A 22,177-nucleotide genomic window follows, 5' to 3' on the forward strand; every position below is an offset into this window, starting at 1 on the left:
ATAATTAAGAATTGTAAGACTATAAAAGTTTCCTTAATAAACTAGGGCATAGATATATATAGAAACTAAAATAATAATATTCTCTAAAACTAGTATAGTATTCCTAGAACCTTATAAATAGCTACATTATATATAATATAAAGATACCTGGGCCTATAGTTGTAGAGTTGAAGAGCCTTTAGCTATCGAAGTTTACTAGCCTCGGTAATCGAGATATATACGATTAGTAATCAAAACAAATACATTGCAAGCTGCCAGTCTTGGAACGCGATAGTGGTCCACAACACTTCCTAGTTCTATCGTCATGCAGACAATCCGACCTCTTGACGAACCCACTCAAGCAGTCAATGACAACCGACCTGAGCTACACTTGCGAAGCATCGATGCCTGGCCGTGGCGATGTCGGTGGACGCCTGGATGCGACCTTGCTCGGTATCCCGCGCGAGATGCGAGATATGATATATGCATTTCTACTAGATGAGAAGCGACAGCGTCCTATGGATCCTGGACACGCTGGTCCTCGCAATCCCAATTCACCGATATCAGGACAGACCATTCATTTCGAGGCCAAGTCGCCAAAACCAGCTTTGCTACGATTAAAGCTGTGCTGCAAACAGATTCTAGCAGAGCTTCGAGATACCCTAAGGCAGCACTGTCTCGATGTGGGCGCTGGTCAGGCGCGCCTCGATATCATGGTTAAGGGCTCGTCTATCTGGCCAACCTGGCTTTCTCTGCCTGTGACGCCACAGATCAATCCCATCATCCAGGTCGACCTGCGCATCTTCGAGGTGACCGGGTTCGGCAACGAGTTCAGCACTGGAGCATATCGGGCGTTATGGTCATTGTTCAACCTACTAGTATTCAACGGGCCGTGCTTCATTTACAGCAGGGAGCTTCGGCGGCCTCTCGCCATTGAGCGTCTGCGCTTCGACATCATGATGTGCTTTCCCACCTCCGTGGACGATCTGTTCGGAACATATAAGGATGTCTTTAATCGACTGGAGAGGCTGGCTTATGATAATGTCGGCCTGGGTCATATAAGCTCCATCGAAGCATGTCTGGGAGCAGATCGGAGAGCTTGGAGGCTGAAGCAGCTGCCTACAGGACTTACATTTGCAAGTCGACAGTGAGGAAGTTCTCTTTCTGGGATGGTGTGTGGTAAGTACAAGCTTTCATCTCCTCGGATCAGAATCTGGATCCTAATGAAATAGCTGGAGCTCAACATATCTAGGAGAAGCTCGTGCAACCTTTGAGACGAACAATTGCAAAAAGTTTGCCTGAGGCCGAGGTACTACCTACGAGCGACCGAACAAATTCAGGCTGTTTTGCAGGGTCATCTGTCGCGAGTGCACTCCCGAGAGGTAGTCAGACAGTGTCAGAGGGCCCAATGTATCGTTCGACTCTACCTACAACCGCAACTGGTCATGAGATGAGGCTCGCGCGGAATTCATGTCGCTCTTGTTCATGGGCTACTTCATGCTTATCTTCTATCTACCACTCCATATGCAGGCCTCGGCCAGCTTGCTGTATCATGAGCTTGACCGGCGAGATCTATCTACCCATCAAATCCCACGCCATAAAATGCCACCCCTCCGCTAACACCTCGCTAGAACGCTCAAATGATTAGTTGGTATGCATACCACTCAGCAGTCATCCCTCCCATCAATCCCTCATCATCTACCACCCTCGCCACCCACCACCCTGCATACGGTTCCAAGCCCCCATATTCCGAAAATTCCGCAACTCGCTCGCATACTGGTTCGGTTGTGGCATTCCCGTACCTCCACGAGCCAAATACAAGCCGCCGAAAGACGAAGGTAGACCTGACTGTCTATGTCCCGGGCTCACACCATAAGGGACTCGGTATGCAGGAGTTCGAGGGGTCATGTAGTCCTGCGTTTGCATGCGTGGAAGAGTGTTGCCGTAGCCTGGCCAGTAGGGCATTGTGGGTTTGTGTTTGGAGTTGTGGTGTTTGTTGGAACTTTTTCGTTTGGGGTTGTGGGTTTCGGTGTTGGTGTTGCTATTCGCTTTGTTGTGGTTTGGTGGATTGGAAGAAGGCATTTTGAAGGCGTGCTTTTATTGATTCTGCGATCCATTGTGAAGAGATTCGGGGGCGAGGGGGAGATTTTGCGTGATAACGTTTTGACCATTGCATAAAGAGCGAGAATGGCTTCCTTGTAGTGTATGCGAGCGTGGTGTGGCTCATTTTGCATATTGTCGCTGGTGAAGGTCAGTTGCTGGATTGTAGGGTGTGGAGTGGAGTGCTTGTCACGAGCACGGTTGTCTCACATGACGAAAGGTCTCAGCATGGGTGGGTTTTCAAGGTACTTCGCATGGATTCCGAAGACCAGCCGATAGAATATTTTCGTCGTGCGTCAATGGAACGTGAGCTATACATGTATACAAAAAGGAGAAGTGCCAACTGTCACATGCACCGGCTTGGCACGAATGAGGATCCTTGCGCTTGCCTCTGATATTCAGACCAAGAACTGTATCTTGTTCTACTGTATCCTGTCCCTACTCTACACCGTTCATATGCTGAGCAGCCCAGGGACTCCTTTGCCTCAAAATGCTAGATATCCTACCCACAGTGTTCCACCTGATGCTCGCTCGAAGAAGCAGATACGCCAGAGAACGGATCCACTGTGCCACCCGAGAGAAGACGTGTATCCTTTTGGCTGTACCGCACCTTGCTGCCGGTGGATGTGGCAAGGGGAGTATACGTGGCATCGTCGCAGATAGTATGACTGTCTGCGCCTTGCGTCGTAGCTGAGCTCGAATGATCAGGATCCCGATTGCTGAGAAGAGTCTAAAATTGAGGCATCGAGAAGCGTTCAAATCGGCGCTGAGCACATTCCAGCTGTCGCCATGTCCCGCTCTTGGAGAACATTAGATCTAAGCCTGATGCTATGATGTGCCGTTCGTCTGGGCAGGCTGCGCAACTCTTTCCACCAAGTCGGCGACTCCAACTTGCCTGCCCACTTTGACCTTTCTCTTCTTCTCCTTCTTTTTTGACACACCTTCGCCAGCCTTGCCAGCGCTTCCAACCTCTTCTCCCTCATCCTGCGCCTCGTCCTCAGATTCTGCATCCAGAGCTTCCTCCCTTAGATAGTCCAGTTCCATTCTCATGCTAAATGCATCCTCGCCATCGGCGTAGTATTTGGCCTCAGTACCACCCACTTTGAATCCTAGAGTATCGCGATACAGCGCAATAGCTGCGACGTTCGAGACACGCACGTGTAGGGAGACGTAGACTGCGCCATAGGTTTCGAACATCGCTCTTTCTACTATCATATCAGCCTTGTGCTTCCGCAGAGCTCGTAACGAAACGAATCACATACGGCTTTGGCGCATGAGCTTCTCCGCAAGCCCTAAGCGTCTGTGTGTCCGCATGACGCTGAGGGAAGTGATGTGTCCATGCTGAATGCCATCCGCGGGATCTTCCTCCATTTTTGCCAGTACATATCCTACGATTTTCGGCGCTTCGTATGGGGACTTCTTCGGTCGCGATACCTAGGCAATGACAAGGGTCTATCAGTACGAATTCTACCGTTTCTTCCAGAGCCTCTAAATCCATCCCACTCACATCGACAGCTACATAGCTCAATTGCGGCCAGCTTAGTGCGTGGTACATGTAGTACTTGCAGAAGTAATTTTCTGGAAGGTTCGTGATGTTCGTCTGCTGGACATGAGGGATGTCGGAAGCCTGTAGTAATCGAATGTCCATGATGATTGTAGCTGCGCAACAGCAATGCCAATGTGCTTGTTCGAGGAGATGGGATGGGTGGTGATGGATGAGAACGATTTCGGGGAAAATATCCGCCGATGCCGATTATTTGGGGGCCGAGCTCACATGCAAGACGGTTGACTTCACTTGAAGTGCCCCACTAAATGTGGCGGGGCACGCGTTACTATCGCGTTTCGCGCCACAAGCTCACTTTTGCATACGATTGTTGCTGAAACATCGCCAGACACAAACACATCGCAAATCGCTCATCGCTCATCGCACCTTAGAGCATACTGTGCACCACATTTCCCACTGTCGAAATCGCATGCAAAGCTCACAGTTGGCAATAAAACATCTGTACGCAAAGTCGAGGGCTTCCGGCACGCCACTCAACACGAAGAGTCAGCGACCAACATTCCACCCTCGAGCATACCGCACAGCGTCGCAGAAGGACGAAGTAGCGGCGCAACAAAATATTTGTACGCAAAGTCGAGGGCTTTCGGCACGCCACTCAACACGAAGAGTCAGCGACCAATATTCAACCCTCGAGCATACCGCACAGCGTCGCAGAAGGACGAAGTAGCGGCACAACAAGATATTTGTACGCAAAGTCGAGGGTTTCCGGCACGCCACTCAACACGGAGAGTCAGCGACCAACATTCCACCTGCGACCCTGCCACCTCGAGCATACCGCACAGCGTCGCAGAAAGACGAAGTAGCGGCACAACAAGATATTTGTACGCAAAGTCGAGGGTTTCCGGCACGCCACTCTACACGGAGAGTCAGCGACCAACATTCCACCTGCGACCCTGCCACCTCGAGCGGCCACAGCGTCGCAGAAGGACGAAGTAGTGGCGATGCAGCAGACCGAGAAGATGTCGTCGAGCAAGGACGAGGAGATTGCGCAGTTGAGAGACGAGCTGTCGCAAATCAACCACCTCGCGCGACGGGAACTGGACGAGAGGGACGCGTACATCCAGACCCTTGTTGAGAACGGCCGGCGGATTCAGAATGACCATGCGAGCACTGTCCAGCAGTTGCAAGTCGCACGTGAGAAAATCGCAGAGCAGGAGTCGTTGATCGCATCTCTGCGTTCGGAGTACCAGAATTTCAGCGACACGAAGTCAAATATCGAACAGGGCCGTACGAGCACTCTCGAAATCCAGCAGGGCATGCAATCGACGACTGAAGGCTTGAAGAATGAAGTCGAATTTTCGGAAGCTCGTTTCTCTCAAGCAGAAAACATCGACAAGCCTGATGTTGACATGGAAGATGCAAGTGGTGAAGACCAGAACGAGAAAGGTTCAGCGATCGACGACAGCGGCTTTTTTGACATGGATACTGATGACAAGGAGAATGCGCTCGAGCTGTCTTCGCCACAAGCTGATCGTGACAGCCAAGCGAGGCGTACTCCTGAGAAGCCTGTGCGAACAGTCAAGTCATTGTCTCTGGAAACTGTTCAGTATAAGCAGATCAGCAAGAAGGGCGAAGAGAAATTCAAGAAGAAACGTGCTACTCCCCTAAAGCGATTCGTTACAGCTTCGGAGAAGCCGAAGGGAGAGCAGACCTCCAAAGACATCAAGTCGGCCGAAGCTATGCAGCAAATTGTACAAGACCATCAAGCCGCAGAGAAGGCAAAGCTTGAAGAGAACATCAATCAAATCATGCATGATGCAGTCCGATTCTTCCGCGAAGGCGAGTACCAACGCGTCCCGTACAACAGGATGTTGTGCAATGCCGAGAAAACCGAGTTCGTACTCTCCATCCAGCGCGAAGCTGCGCAACAGCCTTGCCAGGCGAGAGTCACCGAGAAAATTTTCGATCGAAATATGGAGAGCCTGCTTTTGTTGCCATTGCCAGAGACGCTCGACGATGAAAACGCCAAGAAGAAATTTGCACTCGCGTGTCTTTACGCGCAAATTCCAGATGTGCAGGCGGACGCGGCAAAATCCTTCCTGACTGAAGAAGAGTACACCGCTTACTGCAACCGATGCTTTAGCAACGGCAAGCTCAATGCCCCGCTATCTTGCAAGCAAAACCTGTCATGCCCCTCTAAGAAGTGGGAGGAAGTCGTAAATACGCTGTCGACATACAAGCGTTTCCAGACTGCAGCTCGATTTTGGGCAAATGGCGAGAAGGCGTCGAATGAGCTGCAATGCTGGCCACCGACATTCCTGGATGTCGAGAAACAGGAGTCGTGTACAATATACCAGGACCAGGCCGAGTGGGCATTGCGCGGTTTAGAGGAGATTTTGTAGAACTCCGGAAAGGCCGGGTGTCGGGATGCTGCAGTCGCCGTGGACTGAGGGGAAAAGAAGGGAAGAGAATCGTTCAGTGCAGACGACCAGACGAGGTCAGAGTTGTCCTCGAAGTGGAAGGCCATTCATTTGGCTCAGAAACTTCTTGGAAATGACGACCTGGTCAGATTGTCCTCGAAGTGGACGGCCATTAAATTGGCCAGAAGCTTCTTGGAATGATGACCAGGTCCGATTTTTCCTCGAAGTGGACGGCCATTTGTTTGGCCAGAAGCTTCTTGGCAATGACGACCAGTGTCTCGGTGTGATACTTATATGTAATGGAAGAAGTCAAGTCATGTTTTGGTGTCGCTTCTCCAAATTTCCGACGTCGGCCGAACGGCTTGGCATCCCTCTGCAGTGCACCTCGCTTCATCGAATACAATCTAACCTCTCTTGAAGCCGCCGAAATCCTGTATCGCTTCCGCAAGAAGGGGTGGTACAAAGGCATTTATTTCTCTTTACCAGGTTGCTAGCTCGGAGTGACTATTGAGTCGAGCCCTTGTAGACATACCCCTAACCTCTCTTGAAGCCACCGAAACGGCGAAATCCTGTATCGCTTCCGCAAGAAGGGGTGGTACAAAGGCATTTTTTTTCTCTTTACGAGGTTGCTAGCTCGGAGTGACTATTGAGTCGAGCCCTTGTGGACATACCCCTAACCTCTCTTGAAGCCACCGAAACGGCGAAATCCTGTATCGCTTCCGCAAGAAGGGGTGGTATGAAGGCGTTTATGTCTCTTTGCGAGGTTGCTAGCTCGGAGTAGCTACTGAGTCGAGCCCTGGTGAACATACCCCTAGCCTCTCTTGAAGCCACCGAAATCGTGTATCGCTTCCGCTGCAAATGGTAGTACGAAGACCTTCGTTTCTCTCTGCGAGGTTGCTAGCCTGGGAGTGACAGCTGAGTTGAGCCCTTGTGCACATGCCCCCAACCTCCCTCAAAGCCACCGAAATCATATATCGCTTCCGCTACAAAGGGTAGTACGAAGACCTTCGTTTCTCTCTGCGAGGTTGCTAGCCTGGGAGTGATAGCTGAGTTGAGCCCTTGTGCACATACCCCTAACCTCCCTTAAAGCCACCGAAATCCTATATCGCTTCCGCTACAAAGGGTAGTACGACGACCTTTATGTCTCTTTGCGAGGTTGCTAGCTCGGGTTGATAGCTGAGTTGAGCCCTTATGAATACATACTGACCTCTCTTGAAGCCACCGAGGTCCTATATCGCTTCCGCTAGAGAGGGCGGTATGAGGCCTTCATTTCTCTTTGCGAGGCTGCTAGCCCGGATTGATAGCTGAGTTGAGCCCTTGGGAACATATACCAACCTCTCTTGAAGCCACCGAGATCCTATATCGCTTCCGCTAGAGAGGGCGGTATAAAGGCCTTCATTTCTCTTTGCGAGGCTGCTAGCCAAATGTGATAGCGGAGTTGAGCTCTTGTAAGTAAACCCTACCCCAAGGACATTCCCAGAACCAACGACAATCTAAACCCTGCTCACGACACGCAAGACGAGAAGAATGCCGCACCAGAGACCTTTCATCTCACTCAAATCTCTGGAACCTAACAGTCCCAACACGGAAGCTATCGACAAAGCCTCCACAGTCGAAGAGCCCAACTCGTTTAAGCTCCTGCGTGCATACCAAGCGAGGCTGAATGAATACATCAACAAGGGAGGAAAATCGAGCACCATCTACGGAACATCACGCACAATCTCAAAAGGTGTCATGCCGACAAGTGTCCGAAACGCGCAGATAGCAGACATGGCCAGAACAGCAAGTCTTTCAAAAACCTGCAGCGAAAGCCGTAGAAGACCTCAAGACAGCAAGAGCTGGCGCGAAAGCAGGTGCGAGTAGCTCAGAAGGCACTGAGAGAAGCGAGACGTGACTCTGACCGGCGATGCTGCTGAGGACGAGGAGCTCAAGCAAGTGTACGAGCGCAAGCTTACGAGATGGAATCTATGCCACCATGTCATGGGCGGACGCAAGAAGCTGAAAATATTTGGATAAGATGGGGCTGTGATTGAGGAGCCTGGAAATGTCAGTATCGTTAATACTAATCTTGCCAGCTGAAACAGGCGATGTCATAGTCGATAAGCGATGAATGCACACGCTTTCCGTATACTGTGGTATGCAGAATGTCGCGCCAACCCGTAGAACAGCCGCTGTACACCACACCCAGGCTCTACTACAAATTTGTTAGTAAATAGTGGGTCAGCGGTAAGCAGACTGCTCCTTCTAGCCTAGTGTTGTTTATAGTGTCGATTAGGTTTAAGAAGGAGGCTAATCTCGAGCCTGTCGTTTAATCTACGCTACCTTTAATAAAGCCTCCGGACCGCGACCGATAGCTACCTATATATAATATCGTTAAGCTAAGTTAGATAAAGGAAGTACGTCGCCCTCGCCGCCGTAAGGAGCTAGTAGCATCTATAGAAGACGATATTCTGCTCGATGCCGCTACTAGAAGCGATAGTAAGGAAGGCTCTATAGCGGTAAATAAGGAAGGCTCTATAGCGGTAAATAAGGAAGGCTCTATAGCGGTAAACGAGGAAGGCTCTATAGCGACTAACGAGGAAGGCACTATTGCCGCTAATAAAGAAGACTATATAGAAGGCGCTAAAGAAGATAAGGATATAGAATAATAGTAAGAGGTAGTCGATTAGACGCTATCGCTTCTATAGACTATCTCGTATAGCCGCGATACGCTCGCTAGCAAGCCGTAGAAGATCTCTTCGGATAACGATAGTGCTAAGTATAGAGACCTTTAGTCCGAGTAGAAGCGTAGTTAGTAGACAACGCTTAATATAACGAGTAAGACTTTCGAGAAGAATATACGCTTTAAGACTATTACGAAGGCTAGTCGTTGTCCGACTTACCTCGAGACTACTATAACTAGGGGGTCTATTCGAAGGGCTCTTAAACAACTAGAAGAATAGCACTAGGCAGGCAAGAAGGGCCTTCTTCTTTAGTTAAAGGTTATATTAACTAAGAAGCTACTACTACCGAAGACTCTAGTAACGGCGGTAGCGACAACTAATACTCCGCGTTAGAATATAGCTATATAATAAGCTCTACGTAAATTGAGGGCCTCTTAGGCGGCTGCTAGTAGCGAGAACGACCTAGACCTAAATAATAAGATAGATAACGACGACACGCCTATACCGAGCGGCGACTATCGTAGTGCCTTATATAATCGATAGGCCTATATAGACTAACTTTGTAAGAATTATAGCGGCTACTGTTAGATTAATAGTAAGAAGCGGTACGAGAACTACGTTAAAATAGGCCCTAATACTATAATTAGATAGGCTAAGCTTATTCGAATAGGCTAATTCTAAGCGGACGTGCTAGCAGTTACTATAAGCCGTTTAGGTGAAGAGATAGTTAGTAGGTTGATAAGATAGAAGGCCCGTAAGGATAGCAATAGCAATCTATTTACAACTAAGGCCCGCGCTATAGGTAGCGCTATAGGAGTTGTAATATACAACTATCTCGGCGGTTATAGTAAGGGCGGCCCTATAAAGAAACGACGCACTTCCGAGTCTAGTCTAGTTAGGTTAAGCACTATAGCTCCTTCTAGTCCGATTATAGGTAAACCTAGACATATAGTAACGCCGCCGGACGTCTAATTGCTAGTATTCTTTAACTAGTTAAAGCGACAAGACTGTAACGGCTAGCGAAGCCGCAAAACTAATATTCGTGTAATCTACGACGCTCTAAGCATAAGAGACTATAGCCTAGACTAATTAGTAACTATGCCGCACTCTAGGTAGATAGAATAGGGTTTAAAGGATAGCTAACACGGTCGGCTAATATATGTGTTGCGTAAGTACGATAAGAACGAGCGATCGCTATAGGAAGAGTTGTTTTAGAACGGTAGCGCGTAGACTGCTATAGGTCGAGGGTCGGCTTCGTAAAGGCGAGATTTAGTACTTTCTTTAACGTCGTATATCTTAGCGAGTATTAGGTATTTTTGTACGGCGTAAACGGGAGGTTCTTCGTCGCTATTAAGAGCGTCGGATTATAGTTAGAAATATATTAATTACCTTACGTAGTAGTATTATTATATGCGACCGTTATCGCTAGTTAATCGCGGCTTCGCGTACTAACCCCGGCTTTCCGCGGAAGCCGAGCTTTCGGCGGTCTTAACGGAAATTGCCGGTAGAGAAGTTATCGGAAAGTCGCGAACTTCCGAGATCTTAGAAGCGCTATTTCTTTACTATAAGTATATATTTTTTTAAACGGACAACGGGAGGTTGCTTAGCGGCATCGATAGTAGTACTTCCTACCGAAGAGATAATATAGATGTGTTATAGTAGTGTTATAGTAATGCCCTATTAGTCGTTGTAGATTTGCGCTTACTAAGCGGCTTCTCTCCGGACAAACGCGACTCGAGGCCGCGAACAAAGCGATATACTAACAGCGCTAGCTTAAATAGCCTCGAAGTAATACTAGCGATAAGAAATAGTACTAAACCTATCAAATTCTAGGCTCTTTTATCGTAATAAATACTAGGGGTATATTAGAGATATAGCAATTAGGTATACTAATAGATTTAGCTAACTTCTCGACTAGATTGCCGATAGTTAGGGTAATAAGGATATTATCGACTCGTCTACCGTTATGCCCTCGTTACTACTAACGAGAAGCTCGTTACTATAGCTAGTATTACTAGATCTATAGCATATAGAAGCGATTATAAAGGAGCAAGCTACTAAGGTTGCGCGTACTATTATAGAAGAGATAAGACGAGAGATAGAAGACTTAAAGGCTCGTATTGCTAAGCTAGAGACTATCGTAGGAATAAGCGAGTCTATAACTAAATAAGTAACTATAGTTAGTTATATACAATAGCGGTTATCGTCTTTAACTAATTAACTACGATAACCGCACCTCTAGAACTACCCTACTACGTGCTTAGTAATACTGTTACTACTAACCTCTATAATAGTATACTTAACGAAGTAGCCGAAGTTCTCGAAGACAGCGTATTCCTCGAAATGGTGTTTAATCTAGCTCTTTAGGCTTGCGAATGAGATCTTAATTAGGTTGTTATAAGAAGGGTTATATTAGTAGGTAGATAGGGTAGTAGTGAATTAGTATAGTATTCGATAGAGATCTAAGAGGAGAGGGAGGAAGGCAGGCTAGTTAGCCTAACGCTAAGCGCTAAGTCCTGCCTAAGGCATCGAGACCCTAGCTTCACTCGAGCCCGGTTATATGCCAATCACGTGTAACCTCTTTAGTCCTAATATACGCTTCCCTTCTAAAGGCCGCGCCCTCGTAGCCGGTCTTTGTTCTAGTCTCAACCTCTATTGCTACTAACTTAGTAGGCCTAATAAGCCGCTTAGTCCGCGCTAAATTAAACGCACAACTACCGATTATGTAACTATATTAAACCTTACCTTCTAATACAATGTCTAACTCTAACTACGCTATCCTTATATACAATAAAGTGATATATAACTATAAGAATTAAGGACTATCGACTAATTATAATACGAGCGCACCTTCCCTACTATAACAGGTAGGTATACGGGGTATTGTAGCACTGCCCCCGTTCTAAGTAATGTCGTACCGAGTTCTCTGCGTCTACTCTTAAAAGACCTAGAAATGTCCGCTCCGAGGGTTTGTCCGTTCCGAGGGTTGTTCTTATTATTACGAGGGCTATTACTGTTCGTAGTTTCGCTAGCCCTAATTGGTTAGGTTTAGCAGCCTTTAAGTGTTAACTAATTACATCTTTTTAAAAAACTCAGTTCTTCTAGTTTCTATAGGTAAAGGCTATTATAAGTGCAGTAGTAGAGGTTCGCCTCGCTTAAAGGATTAGATAGATCGAGGAGTAACCTATTATCCGTAAGATCGACCCCGGCTAGCTTAGCTCTATAGTTTTGCCCTTAGTTAGTCTATTAGTCGCTTAATCTTTTGTCTTAGTTAAAGTTTTAACTTAGCCTTAAAGTTTTGATTAAACCTTTAATAGGCTTAAGGCTTTAATTAAAGTTTTGATTAAGGGTGCCTTAGGCTCGTAGTATAGGTAAGGTTGTGTCTGTAGGCGTAGCGATAATAGCAAGTAATATTAATAATAGTAGCGCTAGTCGTCTTAGCGCTAACTTTACCTTGCTTTCGATTTCCTTCTTTAACTAATAATACACTCCGTAATACCGTTACTAATATAGCCGCGCTAGCTATCTTCTAACACACCGCTATTCGTACGCGCGCGCGCGTATTCTCGTCGATTGCCTAGGCCTCGAGGCCTCGGTAGGATAAAGGAATAAGAGATAGAGTCTTTAAAAGAGTAGTAACTAATTGACGCGTCGTAGCGCGCTTATTAACACTCGGTACGCGTTCACTATAGTAGTGTAGTCTTATTGTCTCTTGTTGCTAACAATTGCTTGCAGCTAATTAGTTAGCTAATAGCACCCCGGGGGTAGCATTAATCCTAGGCCTTAATAGTAACATTATAAGCTTTTAGCCTTCTTCTTATCCTTTACGCTAGTCTAATACTTATCTAATAACTCGGTTATGTCCTTAAAGGAACCTTTAGCTTCCTATAAGTCCTATTTAGGTAAATAGCCTTGCTATCTTAATAGGTACTCCTTCTTGCCCTGCCTAGTCCGATGCTTTAGGATACGTTCTATAGACTATAGCTCTTCGCTATTAGCTAGTATGTCCTCGGATTCAGTAGGTGCTTTATCCCCTTCGCGTAGGTAGTACGGCTTAAGGAGGGACACATAGAAGGTATTATAGATAGTATAATAAGGTGGAAGCTATAACTGATAGGCCTAGGTGCCCCTAGGTTCTCGGATACAGAAAGGGCCAATGTACCTTAGTACGAGTTTGGGCCTTGTTTTGCTATTAGGCGAGGGGTGTTTACGGATACGGAGGTTCTTTATGCTAAGCATAACTAGGTCGCCTTGCTTGAAGGTTATTAGAAGGTAGTGTTTGTTATAGTAGGCCTTCTAATAGGCCTAGGCCTTTGCTAGTTTGTTAGCTATCTTAGCGTAAATTTCTCGTATCTTTTAAACCCTCTTAATAGCCGCTAGTATCTTAGGTTAACCCGCTTCCCTTTCCTTACGCTCGGCCTCGAGCGACAGGGGGTCCTACAGTATAGCAGCGTTCTAGCCTATTATAGCGAAATAAGGTAAAACCTTAGTAGATAAGTAGACACTATTGTTGTACACGAATTCGGCTAGTTATAGGAGGTTAACCTAGTCGTTAGGGTTCTCGTTAATATAGCTACGCAGGTACTGCTACAGCGTAGCATTTTGCCTCTCGGTCTAGCTATCTGTTTGTAGATAGAACGCTATAGACAGGCGATGCTTAAGTCTTAGCTATAGGCATATCTTACTCTAATAGTGAGATATAAATATCGAGCCTCTATCGGAGACTATCCCTTTAGGGGTTCCCTAATAGCTGCAGAAGATGTTATTCTACAGTAACTTAGCTAAGTTAATAGCTGTCTAATCCTTCCTAGCAAGGATGTAACGAGCGCCCTTAGTAAATCGGTCTACGACGACTAGGATAGCGTTAAAGATATCTTTGCTTCCTCTTCGCTTAGTAGGGGGGAGACCTATAATAAAGTCTATTGTAAGCTCTACAAAAGGCTTCTTTAGAACAGGGAGTAAAGACAACTCGCTAAATAGTAAGTGCTTTAGTGCTTTAACTCGCTAGTATACTATATAGGTCTGTATATACTCCTTTATATACCGCTTACTATTTAGCTAGTAGTATATACGCGATAGTAACTCGTGCGACCTCTCTATGCTATAGTAACTAGCGAGCTTACCGTTATAGTGCCTCTTTAAAAGCTCTTATCTAATCGATTGTTTAGCGGGGACATAGTACCTGCCCTTAAACTTTAAGTAACCCTTGTCGTCGATCGACTAACTGTTACTCTTACTAGATCGAGTCGCCCGTCTACTTACAAGCCTATTAATACGCTCGATAGCAAAGGCGTCCCTCTGCTAAGTACGTAACAGCTTATCTATAAACGATTGACTATCCCTATTTACAAGGTTATTTAATAGCACCCTCGCTATTAAACGAGGTACGTATTGTATGCATCTAATAGCACTAGTAGCCGGAACTACTATAACCTCTTCTATAGTGCTGTCGCTATATAGACTATTACTATAGATAGCAATGTCCTTAATCGAGTTATTATAGCTCGAGCGATCTACGTCCTTTCTTTTAACGTACACTAGAAGAACGACAACTCCGCTATAGTATTTATTGCCGCCGCGGGGTCCGGAAGTCCGCTTATCCTACGTTTGCTTATTAATAATATAGGCTATAGCAATCTTATACTACAGGGTTAGAAACAATGAATTAATAGATTGCTAAGTCCCGCTGTCGTAATTAGGTCGCCTCGATAGGCTATTAGCAGGGTTGCTTACGCCTAGCCGATATAATATATTAAAATCGAACCTGGCGAGGTAGACGGCCTATCTAGCCTATCGACCTATAACCCTAGTAACTTTCGTAATTCTACGGAGGTTATTATAGTCCGTATAGACCTAAATAGTGTGCTATACACTATCGAGATAGTAGCGCTAGTACTTAAAGGCCTCGACAATAGCTAGGAGCTCTTACTCGTAGGTCTTATATCGACGCTCTGTATCGATTATCTTTCGTAAAAAGAAGGCAATCGGGTGCTAGTAATAGTTATTATCTAATTGCTATAACATAATAGCCGATATAGCGAACTGTAAAGCGTTAGTCTCAATTCGGATCTGCTTGCTTAGTACGAAATAGTACAACAAGGGGACATTAGTAAAGCGTTGCTTTAGGCCGTTAAAAGCGGCTTGTGCTCTATTAGTCTATTTAAACTCTCTAGTTAGGTTAGCCTTAGTTTTAGTGAGCTCAGTTAGGGGCATTATATGCTATAAATAGCCCTTAATAAACCGGCGGTAGAAATTAGCGAAGCCGAGGAACGATTAAAGCTCCTTAATAGACGTAGGAATAGGCTATTTAGTGATTGTTTTAATCCGATTAGGATTAGCCTTAATACTATTAGTTAATACGATAAAACTAAGGAAGGCTACCTCCTTAGTAGCAAAGGTACATTTAGAAGGCTTATAATATAGTCTATAGGCTCGCAGGCGATCGAGTACCTTACGGACTATAGCCTAGTGCTCCGCAATGTTAGGTAAGTGTATATAAACTAGGATATTATCTAGGTAAACTATATAGAGATAGTCTAGTAGGCCCGAAAGGGCCCGATTAATGTAGGACTAGAATGTTACAGAGGCGTTAGCTAAGCCGAATAGTATAACTAAGTACTCGAAATAGCTATAGCGAGTACGGAAGGCTGTTTTCTATTCGTTACCCTTACGAATGCGGATGCGATAGTATGTATCCTTAATATCTAATATAGTATAGTAGTAAGTACTAGAAAGGCGATCGAGGGTCTCCTTAATAAGAGGAAGTAGATAGCGGTCTTTAATAGTAATAGCGTTAAGCCTACGATAATTAATACACAGGCGTAGGCTACTATCCTTCTTTAGTACGAACAGGATAGGGGCGCTAGCAGGGCTGTTACTGTACCGAATGCGACTATTAGCTAGGTTTTCCTCTAGGTACTTACGTAATATAGCAAGCTCTCGTTTACTAAGGTTGTAGAGGGGTCTAAAAGGAACCTCCTTACCCTCTATAATATCAATCTTATAATCCGTCTCTTTAAATATAGGCAATGTCGATGCTAAGTAGTGTTTAAATACATTAATATAGGTTTCTCGAATAGGCTCCGGTATACGAGCAAGCTAATTAGGGTCTATACTATTAGGGGGCATAGGCTTATCGTTATCTCTACCGAGAAGATTAGCTATCGGATTAGCTAAGGCGGAGGCCGGTATTAGGTTGCTAATAAACAGGACCCTAATATCGTTAGGGCACTCGCTAATATTAATGTGTTTAATATCCTCTTTCCGAGCGATTCTAAATCGCTACTTCTGAATGCCTAAGTCTATAGCTACAGCGTAGTACTTAAGAATAGGGTTGCTAATAACAATAGTAGCTCCCCTATATAGGTTGTCTATATCTACTACGTAGGCAGTGAAGTCTAGTAGGCGTTCATTTCCGAGGTCGTCCTTTAGAGCTATAGGAATATAGTAGGCCCTATAGGTTAAGTGCCGAGCGTTATTAAACTAAGCAAGGGTTGGCAGGTTAGTCTTCGGTAGTTATCGAAGGTCTAATTGCTTAGCTAGGCGATGGCTAATAAGGGCACTAACTAAATTTCCTAGATCTAGTATAACCTTAGTTTAATAGGTAGTGCCCTTCGTATTCTATATAAGGCAGGAGCGTGTTATAGCTAGTATAATGTCGATAGTCTTACGCCGTATAAGGCTAACAGTTAGTGCGGCGCTTACTCTTTTTTCGAAGGTTAGCCTATAGGGGTAGCGTTAGCTACTAAAAGGTGTTTCCTATGCTTAGCGGAAGTACGGTTAATTCGGGCCTAGTCCTTAGGTTTGTCGCATTAGCCTAGTAGATAGCTAGTGCTGTTATAGTTGAAGCACTTCAATCCGGTTAGTAGACTGCCGTAGCTGTTGTTGCTATTATTAGCCGAGCGGTTAGTATTATAGGGATACGAGCCCCTTCTACTGCCCCTATCGCGGCCTCCTCTATATAGCCGGCGGCTACGGCCTCTTCTACGGTTATTGTTACTGTTCCTATTGTTAGTATTATTGTTATAGTAGGAACCTTAGTTTCCTCCGCGGCTACGGTTGCTACGGTTAGTACTAGCTAGTCGGATCCTCGATTCTAGTCGTTATTAGAGCTAAACAGCCCGTTCGGCTGTTTCCACTTCGACTATGAATTAAATGCGTATAAGATTAGTCTATTTAAACACACGGCGGCGGTCTAACTTAAGGACCAATTCCTATCTCAATTTAGGGCGTATTTCGGAGATCTAGATAGAATTAGTTTTAGTCGGGAGGTCGTCTTCGAGGGTCTTTAAATAGGCCTTAAATAAGCGAGCTGTCTAATTAGTCTTTTGCTTAGCCCGAAGGTACTAGTCCTAAGCGTATTGTTGCCTTAGTATAGGGTTTCTAAGAGTGTCTAGTATAATAGTCTTATAGGTTTTCTACTAAATAGCAGTCTAATTATTAAGGGAATCGAAATAGTCGTCCTAGGTGCGCTTTAGGTTACTATTAATATACTGCATAGCGTGAACAACTAAGGAATAGTCGTCTAGAAGAGCCCTTAGTGCATTTCGCTAGTTAAGCTTACAATTACGTATATAATTATTATATTGCTTGCGACTAGAGCTATCGAATACGGTATAGTCCTTAAGTTTAGCATCCTTCTTCTAGACTAGGACTAATAGTAAGGAAGGCCCTACTATCGGCTTAGTGTTAGTTGTTAGGGCCTCCTAAAGGCGGCGAATTTCGAGGAGGTTGTCCTTTAGCTGTTGTTCTTAACATAGGGCAGTAAGCCTGTTTTAGGTAGCTTCTTAGAGTCTCCCTACTAGTTAGGGGCTAAAGGCTAGCTAGCTATATCGTCGATTGACAATGTTGTTAAGAATGTCGTCGATAGGCAATTCTAGGTCGTTACCTAGAATTATAGGTTCTTCTTTAATAGGCTCTCCGGTAGGCTCTTTAGTAGGAGGCACTTTAGTAGGCACTTTAGCGGGGACTGTGCTACTAGCGTTGTTATTGCTAGCGCTGCTAGTAGCAGCACGGTTATTGTTGCTTCGTAATAAGCCGGCTATTATAATAGGGGGTAACACTAATAATGTATTATTAGCCCCTAAGATGCGGATGTAGCGGAATTAGTAGATATTAGTCTAGTACGATTAACTTAGTGTAATAGGCCGTATAGAAGGCCTTGCTCGATAATTAGTACGGTTGTTTCGATAGGATAGTACGTATAGGTCCCGTTCTTCGGGCGCAATATAGTTAGATTAGTCTTGCTCGTAGCTACACCGCTAAAAGCTTAAAATAAGGACTATCTAGCTGCTACCCTTAAAGGGTAGATCGAATACTATATAAGAAGGGTTATATTAGTAGGTAGATAGGGTAGTAGTAAATTAGTGTAGTATTCGATAGAGATCTAAGAGAAGAGGGAGGAAGGTAGGCTAGTTAGCCTAACGCTAAGCGCTAAGTCCTGCCTAAGGCATCGAGACCCTAGCTTTACTCGAGCCCGGTTACATACTAATTACGTATAACCTCTTTAGTCCTAATAGTTGTAATCTAGCGAGTATAGCGGCAAGTACTTAAGGTTGATACCTGCTACGGCGTAGAGGTCTTTAACGCGTTAAGAACGATAGATAGGCGCGTTGTCTATTATAATCTACTAACCTAGACCGCTAAGCTAAGGAATAACGGTAAACTCGAGCTAGTATTCGAATATAGCGGCAGTAATAGATCCTTAGATATAGAGGGTGCCTTCGAGATAACTACGCGAGGTTATTGCTAGTAGGACACTCTACCTCTTTAAGCGCTTAGTTAAGCTGTTATACTCGCATAGTTTATTAACCTACGAGTATCTAGTCTTCCGCTATCTAGTGCGCTTATTCGTACTACTCTTATCGATATAATATATCTTATCCGGGTCCTTACCTTATTACTACTCTTCGAAGTCCTTACGTAACTCCTTATTACGCTCGAGAGCCCTACGCTAATACACCTTCTTCGTCCATTTGTTACGCTTTAGCGTACGAGAGACCGTCGACTAACTAATAACTATATCGAATATATTATATAAATACTAGATAATCTCGTCTTAGTAGGCGTAAGGATAGCTATCGAGGAAGTCGAGAATACGCTAATACTACTATTATTAGCTACGGTCGCGATTTTCTACTAAATACATATACCTGCTTATATAATAGTCGCAATATACGCTTCCGACCGAGTCGACTTAAATCGCGTAGATACGGTATACTAAATAGCTCGTATATATTATAGATCTTGTCGATAGTGCGCCTAGACAGGTTTAGCTATAAGGAGATCTTATTGTTCGAGAGATTAGTAGTATTAAAGAGCCGGAGAAGTTCCTAGACCTAGTAGAGTAGTAGCCGTACTATAGTAACTACGGTTGCTAAGCAAACAACTACTAGGACCAGCTATACCACTGAAATGGCGACAACATATATAGAAAGAGATAGAAAACGTTCTTGATACCTAAGCTAGCTTTTATGCTCCTATTTGCCTAGGTTTGACACCAAAATTCAGTGGCAGGCGTAGGTTACACAGAGCACTGAATTGGGAGTGCGTACACCGGCTGTTCTACGGGTTGGCGCGACATTCTGCATACGACAATACCTCCCAATCACAATCAAAGTATAGGCCCTGACCCTTGCAATGCTTTCGTCTGTGCCCATGTGCTTTGAAATGGTAGTTCTCGACAATGCCATTATCAATGCGGCCACATCCCGAGCGTTGAAGCGGCGGTGGGTCCGCCAGGCCAGGAAGCAATTCCGCGATCGGTAGCTTGATGATCAAAAACATTGGAGGAGCCGGCAGCTACAACTATCGAAGGAGTCAAGTTACAAGCATTGCCGCTGTAGAAAACTACCTTACACCATCGCAATGGCTGGAGACGGCGTTTCCTCGGCAGGCGAGAAGCTCCATGGCGTCTCCAAGCTTGACAACAGAACGGTACCCCCCTTGGGTATGACAGGACCCCAATTCGTCGAGAACGCAACACAAGTAATCAAGGAAATCGAGCAATACTACAGCACCATCTCAGACCGCCCAGTTCTCCCTTCAATCAAGCCCGGATATCTGGCCAAGCTTCTCCCGGACTCTCCGCCTCAGGAAGGCCAACCATGGCCAGAAATCCAGAAAGACATCGAAAGGACGATTATGCCTGGCATCACACATTGGCAGCATCCCAAATTCATGGCCTTCTTCTCAGCATCTTCGACGTATCCGGGCATTCTGGGAGAAATGTGGAGCGCGGCACTCACAGCACCGGCATTCAACTGGATCTGCAGTCCTGCCGTGACGGAGCTAGAAACCATTGTTCTCGACTGGATGGCTCAAGTCCTCGCTCTCCCTCCAGCCTTTCATTCCAAAGGTACAGGAGGAGGAGTGATCCAAGGATCCGCCTCCGAAGCTGTCGTCACAGTCATGATCGCCGCCCGAGAAAGATACGTAAGGCGACAAATCGAACGGGAAGGCATCACAGATGCCGAAAAAATCGAAGACCGAAGCTGTGAAATCCGAGGGAAACTCGTAGCTCTAGCCTCAGATCAAACACACTCCAGCTCTCAAAAAGCCGCCACAATCGCCGGAACCCGCTTCCGCAGCATCGCAACAACCCACCAAGACGCCTACGCCCTCCGCGGCCCCCAACTCCTCCAAAAGCTGCAAGAACTACAATCCCAAGGCCTAAAACCCTACTACCTCACCCTCTCCATCGGCTCGACAGGCGTCTGCGCAATCGACGACTTCCCCTCCATCCAAAAAGTCGCCTCATTGTACCCAGACCTCTGGATCCACGTCGACGCCGCCTACGCCGGCGCCGCATTGATCCTCCCCGAAAACCAATCCCTCAGCCACAACCTCTCCTTCGTCGACTCCTTCAATTTCAACATGCACAAATGGCTCCTCACCAACTTCGACGCCTCGATCCTCTACATCCAAACCCGCCGTCACCTGACCGAAGCCTTATCCATCACCCCGGCCTACCTTCGGAACGAATTCACAGAAAAGGGACTCGTGACGGACTATCGAGATTGGCAGATCCCGCTGGGTCGAAGGTTTCGCGCGCTGAAAATTTGGTTCGTGGTGCGGACGTACGGGGTCAAAGGGCTGCAGGAACATCTTCGGCACCATGTGAAGATGGGGGAGATCTTTGCGGAGTGGGTGAGGAGTCGAAGGGATATTTTTCGGATTGTTGCGCCGCCGAGGTTTGCTTTGACGGTTTTGACCGTGAATGCTCCTCCTCCTCCTCCTCCTCTTCATCGGTCCCGGAAAAGAATTGTTCGGGCTGGAGATGAGGCTGATGAGGATGATGATGATGAGATTTTAAAAGCTGGGAATGATTTGACAAAGGAAGTGTTTACGATCATTGATGGGAAGAAAGAGTTTTTCTTGACTTCGACGCTTGTGGGAGGTGTGTATGCGATTCGAGTTGTGAGTTCGAATCCTTTGGCTGAGGAGAAGTATGTACGAGAAGTGTTTGATGAGCTTGTGAGGACGACTGAAGAGGTGCTGGCCAAAAAGCAACTAGCATAGAATTGTGGGATGTGGTTTTTTAAACGGAGATTTGTACATAAATGGTGAAGTATTGCATGCATGCCATGTTGAAAATACCCTCCCTTCTGTGATCAGTTCGCGATGCATGCAGCCTTGCTGGAATCTCTGATTACCGCTTGGTGTCATGCTATCCTCCCCTTTGATCTGGTAATATCATAATGCTCCTGCGACCTTGGTCCTGACCTATCGAGCCGTACATAACCCTTGTCTTAATCTGCGTCGTCGATGCCCCTCCCATTGACGGAAGAACAGCTCTTGCTCCCAAAACTTTCCAAGTTTCGCTCTCAAAGTATGCAGTGCACTTCTTTCATCTTCTCGCTGTCTTGTTATTTCTATCTGGAGCTCCGCCTTGTTCAGCGCCAAATTTCTCGTGAGCCTGATCCAGCTGGGAGGCCGAGGAATCGAAATGGCCTTCGTGTGAGTCGCAGAAGGCCATTGTGCAGTACTTGGTGCTGCAGACACCAGAAGATCGCAAGTCGCCGAGATTAGATTTGGGTGTCAAATTGCTTGCGATTTGCCTCCTACAAGCGGTGAGGTGTAGCCGTCTCATGTTGGCGGTCTACACATGCTGCCGCTCAACCTTCATGGATCTTCTGCCTCCTAGTATGCTCAATGATGAAGAGTAAGGCCGCGCATACACCGTAACACCGAAGTAGACCATGTAGTGACTTTTGTCACCACACCGGCTGACTTTCCACTGCAGTAAGCCCCGTAATTGTCAAGGCTGCTTGCTTGGCTCGAAATCAGGCACTTCATCTGAGGAACGGGGGGTTAAACGACGCTCGCCGATGATCGACCTCCTCATAAACCCTCTTCCGGCCGCTCGTTTGGCGCTCTTGTTGGCTGCCCTGTGGCCATTTTGATTTCGGACCTCGGCCATCACACGGGACAAACACAATGCCACATATCTTCAGGTATCCCGGAGCCGGTCTCGTTTCCTTCTACACAAATCAGCCAGGAGATCACTCCTT

General features: G+C 46.1%; 7 protein-coding genes across 7 annotated transcripts; 5 read left to right on the forward strand and 2 right to left on the reverse strand.

Moving 5' to 3' along the window:
- Window positions 1–251: 251 nt before the first annotated feature.
- Window positions 252–1,580, forward strand: MYCFIDRAFT_173907 (uncharacterized protein; the record flags this gene model as incomplete). The annotated part of the gene is made up of 8 exons (XM_007927341.1): window positions 252–1,056; window positions 1,092–1,153; window positions 1,212–1,240; window positions 1,273–1,288; window positions 1,320–1,346; window positions 1,382–1,394; window positions 1,430–1,526; window positions 1,550–1,580. Coding segments are annotated over 8 exons (1,080 nt in total), but the record flags the coding sequence as incomplete, so codon positions are not given.
- Window positions 1,581–1,619: 39 nt separating this feature from the next.
- MYCFIDRAFT_173908 (uncharacterized protein) lies at window positions 1,620–2,474 on the forward strand (the record flags this gene model as incomplete). Its single annotated transcript, XM_007927342.1, has 5 exons — window positions 1,620–1,935; window positions 1,964–2,014; window positions 2,055–2,070; window positions 2,104–2,131; window positions 2,160–2,474. 5 exons carry the CDS (start codon window positions 1,620–1,622, stop codon window positions 2,472–2,474), a joined length of 726 nt encoding a protein of 241 aa, XP_007925533.1.
- A 347-nt stretch (window positions 2,475–2,821) lies between these two features.
- MYCFIDRAFT_53174 (uncharacterized protein) lies at window positions 2,822–3,727 on the reverse strand (the record flags this gene model as incomplete). Its single annotated transcript, XM_007926098.1, has 3 exons — window positions 2,822–3,284; window positions 3,342–3,513; window positions 3,587–3,727. 3 exons carry the CDS (start codon window positions 3,725–3,727, stop codon window positions 2,908–2,910), a joined length of 690 nt encoding a protein of 229 aa, XP_007924289.1. The 3' UTR covers window positions 2,822–2,907.
- An 857-nt stretch (window positions 3,728–4,584) lies between these two features.
- MYCFIDRAFT_83071 (uncharacterized protein) lies at window positions 4,585–5,985 on the forward strand (the record flags this gene model as incomplete). Its single annotated transcript, XM_007926186.1, has 1 exon — window positions 4,585–5,985. One exon carries the CDS (start codon window positions 4,585–4,587, stop codon window positions 5,983–5,985), a length of 1,401 nt encoding a protein of 466 aa, XP_007924377.1.
- Window positions 5,986–7,530: 1,545 nt separating this feature from the next.
- MYCFIDRAFT_173911 (uncharacterized protein) lies at window positions 7,531–8,219 on the forward strand (the record flags this gene model as incomplete). Its single annotated transcript, XM_007927343.1, has 5 exons — window positions 7,531–7,747; window positions 7,782–7,856; window positions 7,883–7,980; window positions 8,038–8,049; window positions 8,100–8,219. 5 exons carry the CDS (start codon window positions 7,531–7,533, stop codon window positions 8,217–8,219), a joined length of 522 nt encoding a protein of 173 aa, XP_007925534.1.
- Window positions 8,220–11,226: 3,007 nt separating this feature from the next.
- Window positions 11,227–22,008, forward strand: MYCFIDRAFT_207468 (uncharacterized protein; the record flags this gene model as incomplete). Its single annotated transcript, XM_007927344.1, has 9 exons — window positions 11,227–11,237; window positions 19,157–19,174; window positions 19,213–19,316; window positions 19,342–19,429; window positions 19,457–19,483; window positions 19,511–21,158; window positions 21,186–21,196; window positions 21,236–21,252; window positions 21,298–22,008. The coding sequence occupies 9 exons, from the start codon at window positions 11,227–11,229 to the stop codon at window positions 21,363–21,365; spliced, it is 1,992 nt and encodes a 663-aa protein (XP_007925535.1). The 3' UTR covers window positions 21,366–22,008.
- On the reverse strand, window positions 21,219–22,008 carry MYCFIDRAFT_211031 (uncharacterized protein). Its single transcript, XM_007927345.1, has one exon. The coding sequence runs from the start codon at window positions 21,754–21,756 to the stop codon at window positions 21,514–21,516; it is 243 nt and encodes an 80-aa protein (XP_007925536.1). The 5' UTR covers window positions 21,757–22,008; the 3' UTR covers window positions 21,219–21,513.
- Window positions 22,009–22,177: the final 169 nt, after the last annotated feature.

This window comes from Pseudocercospora fijiensis (genome assembly GCF_000340215.1).
Source record: "Pseudocercospora fijiensis CIRAD86 unplaced genomic scaffold MYCFIscaffold_3, whole genome shotgun sequence".
NCBI lineage: Eukaryota > Fungi > Ascomycota > Dothideomycetes > Mycosphaerellales > Mycosphaerellaceae > Pseudocercospora > Pseudocercospora fijiensis.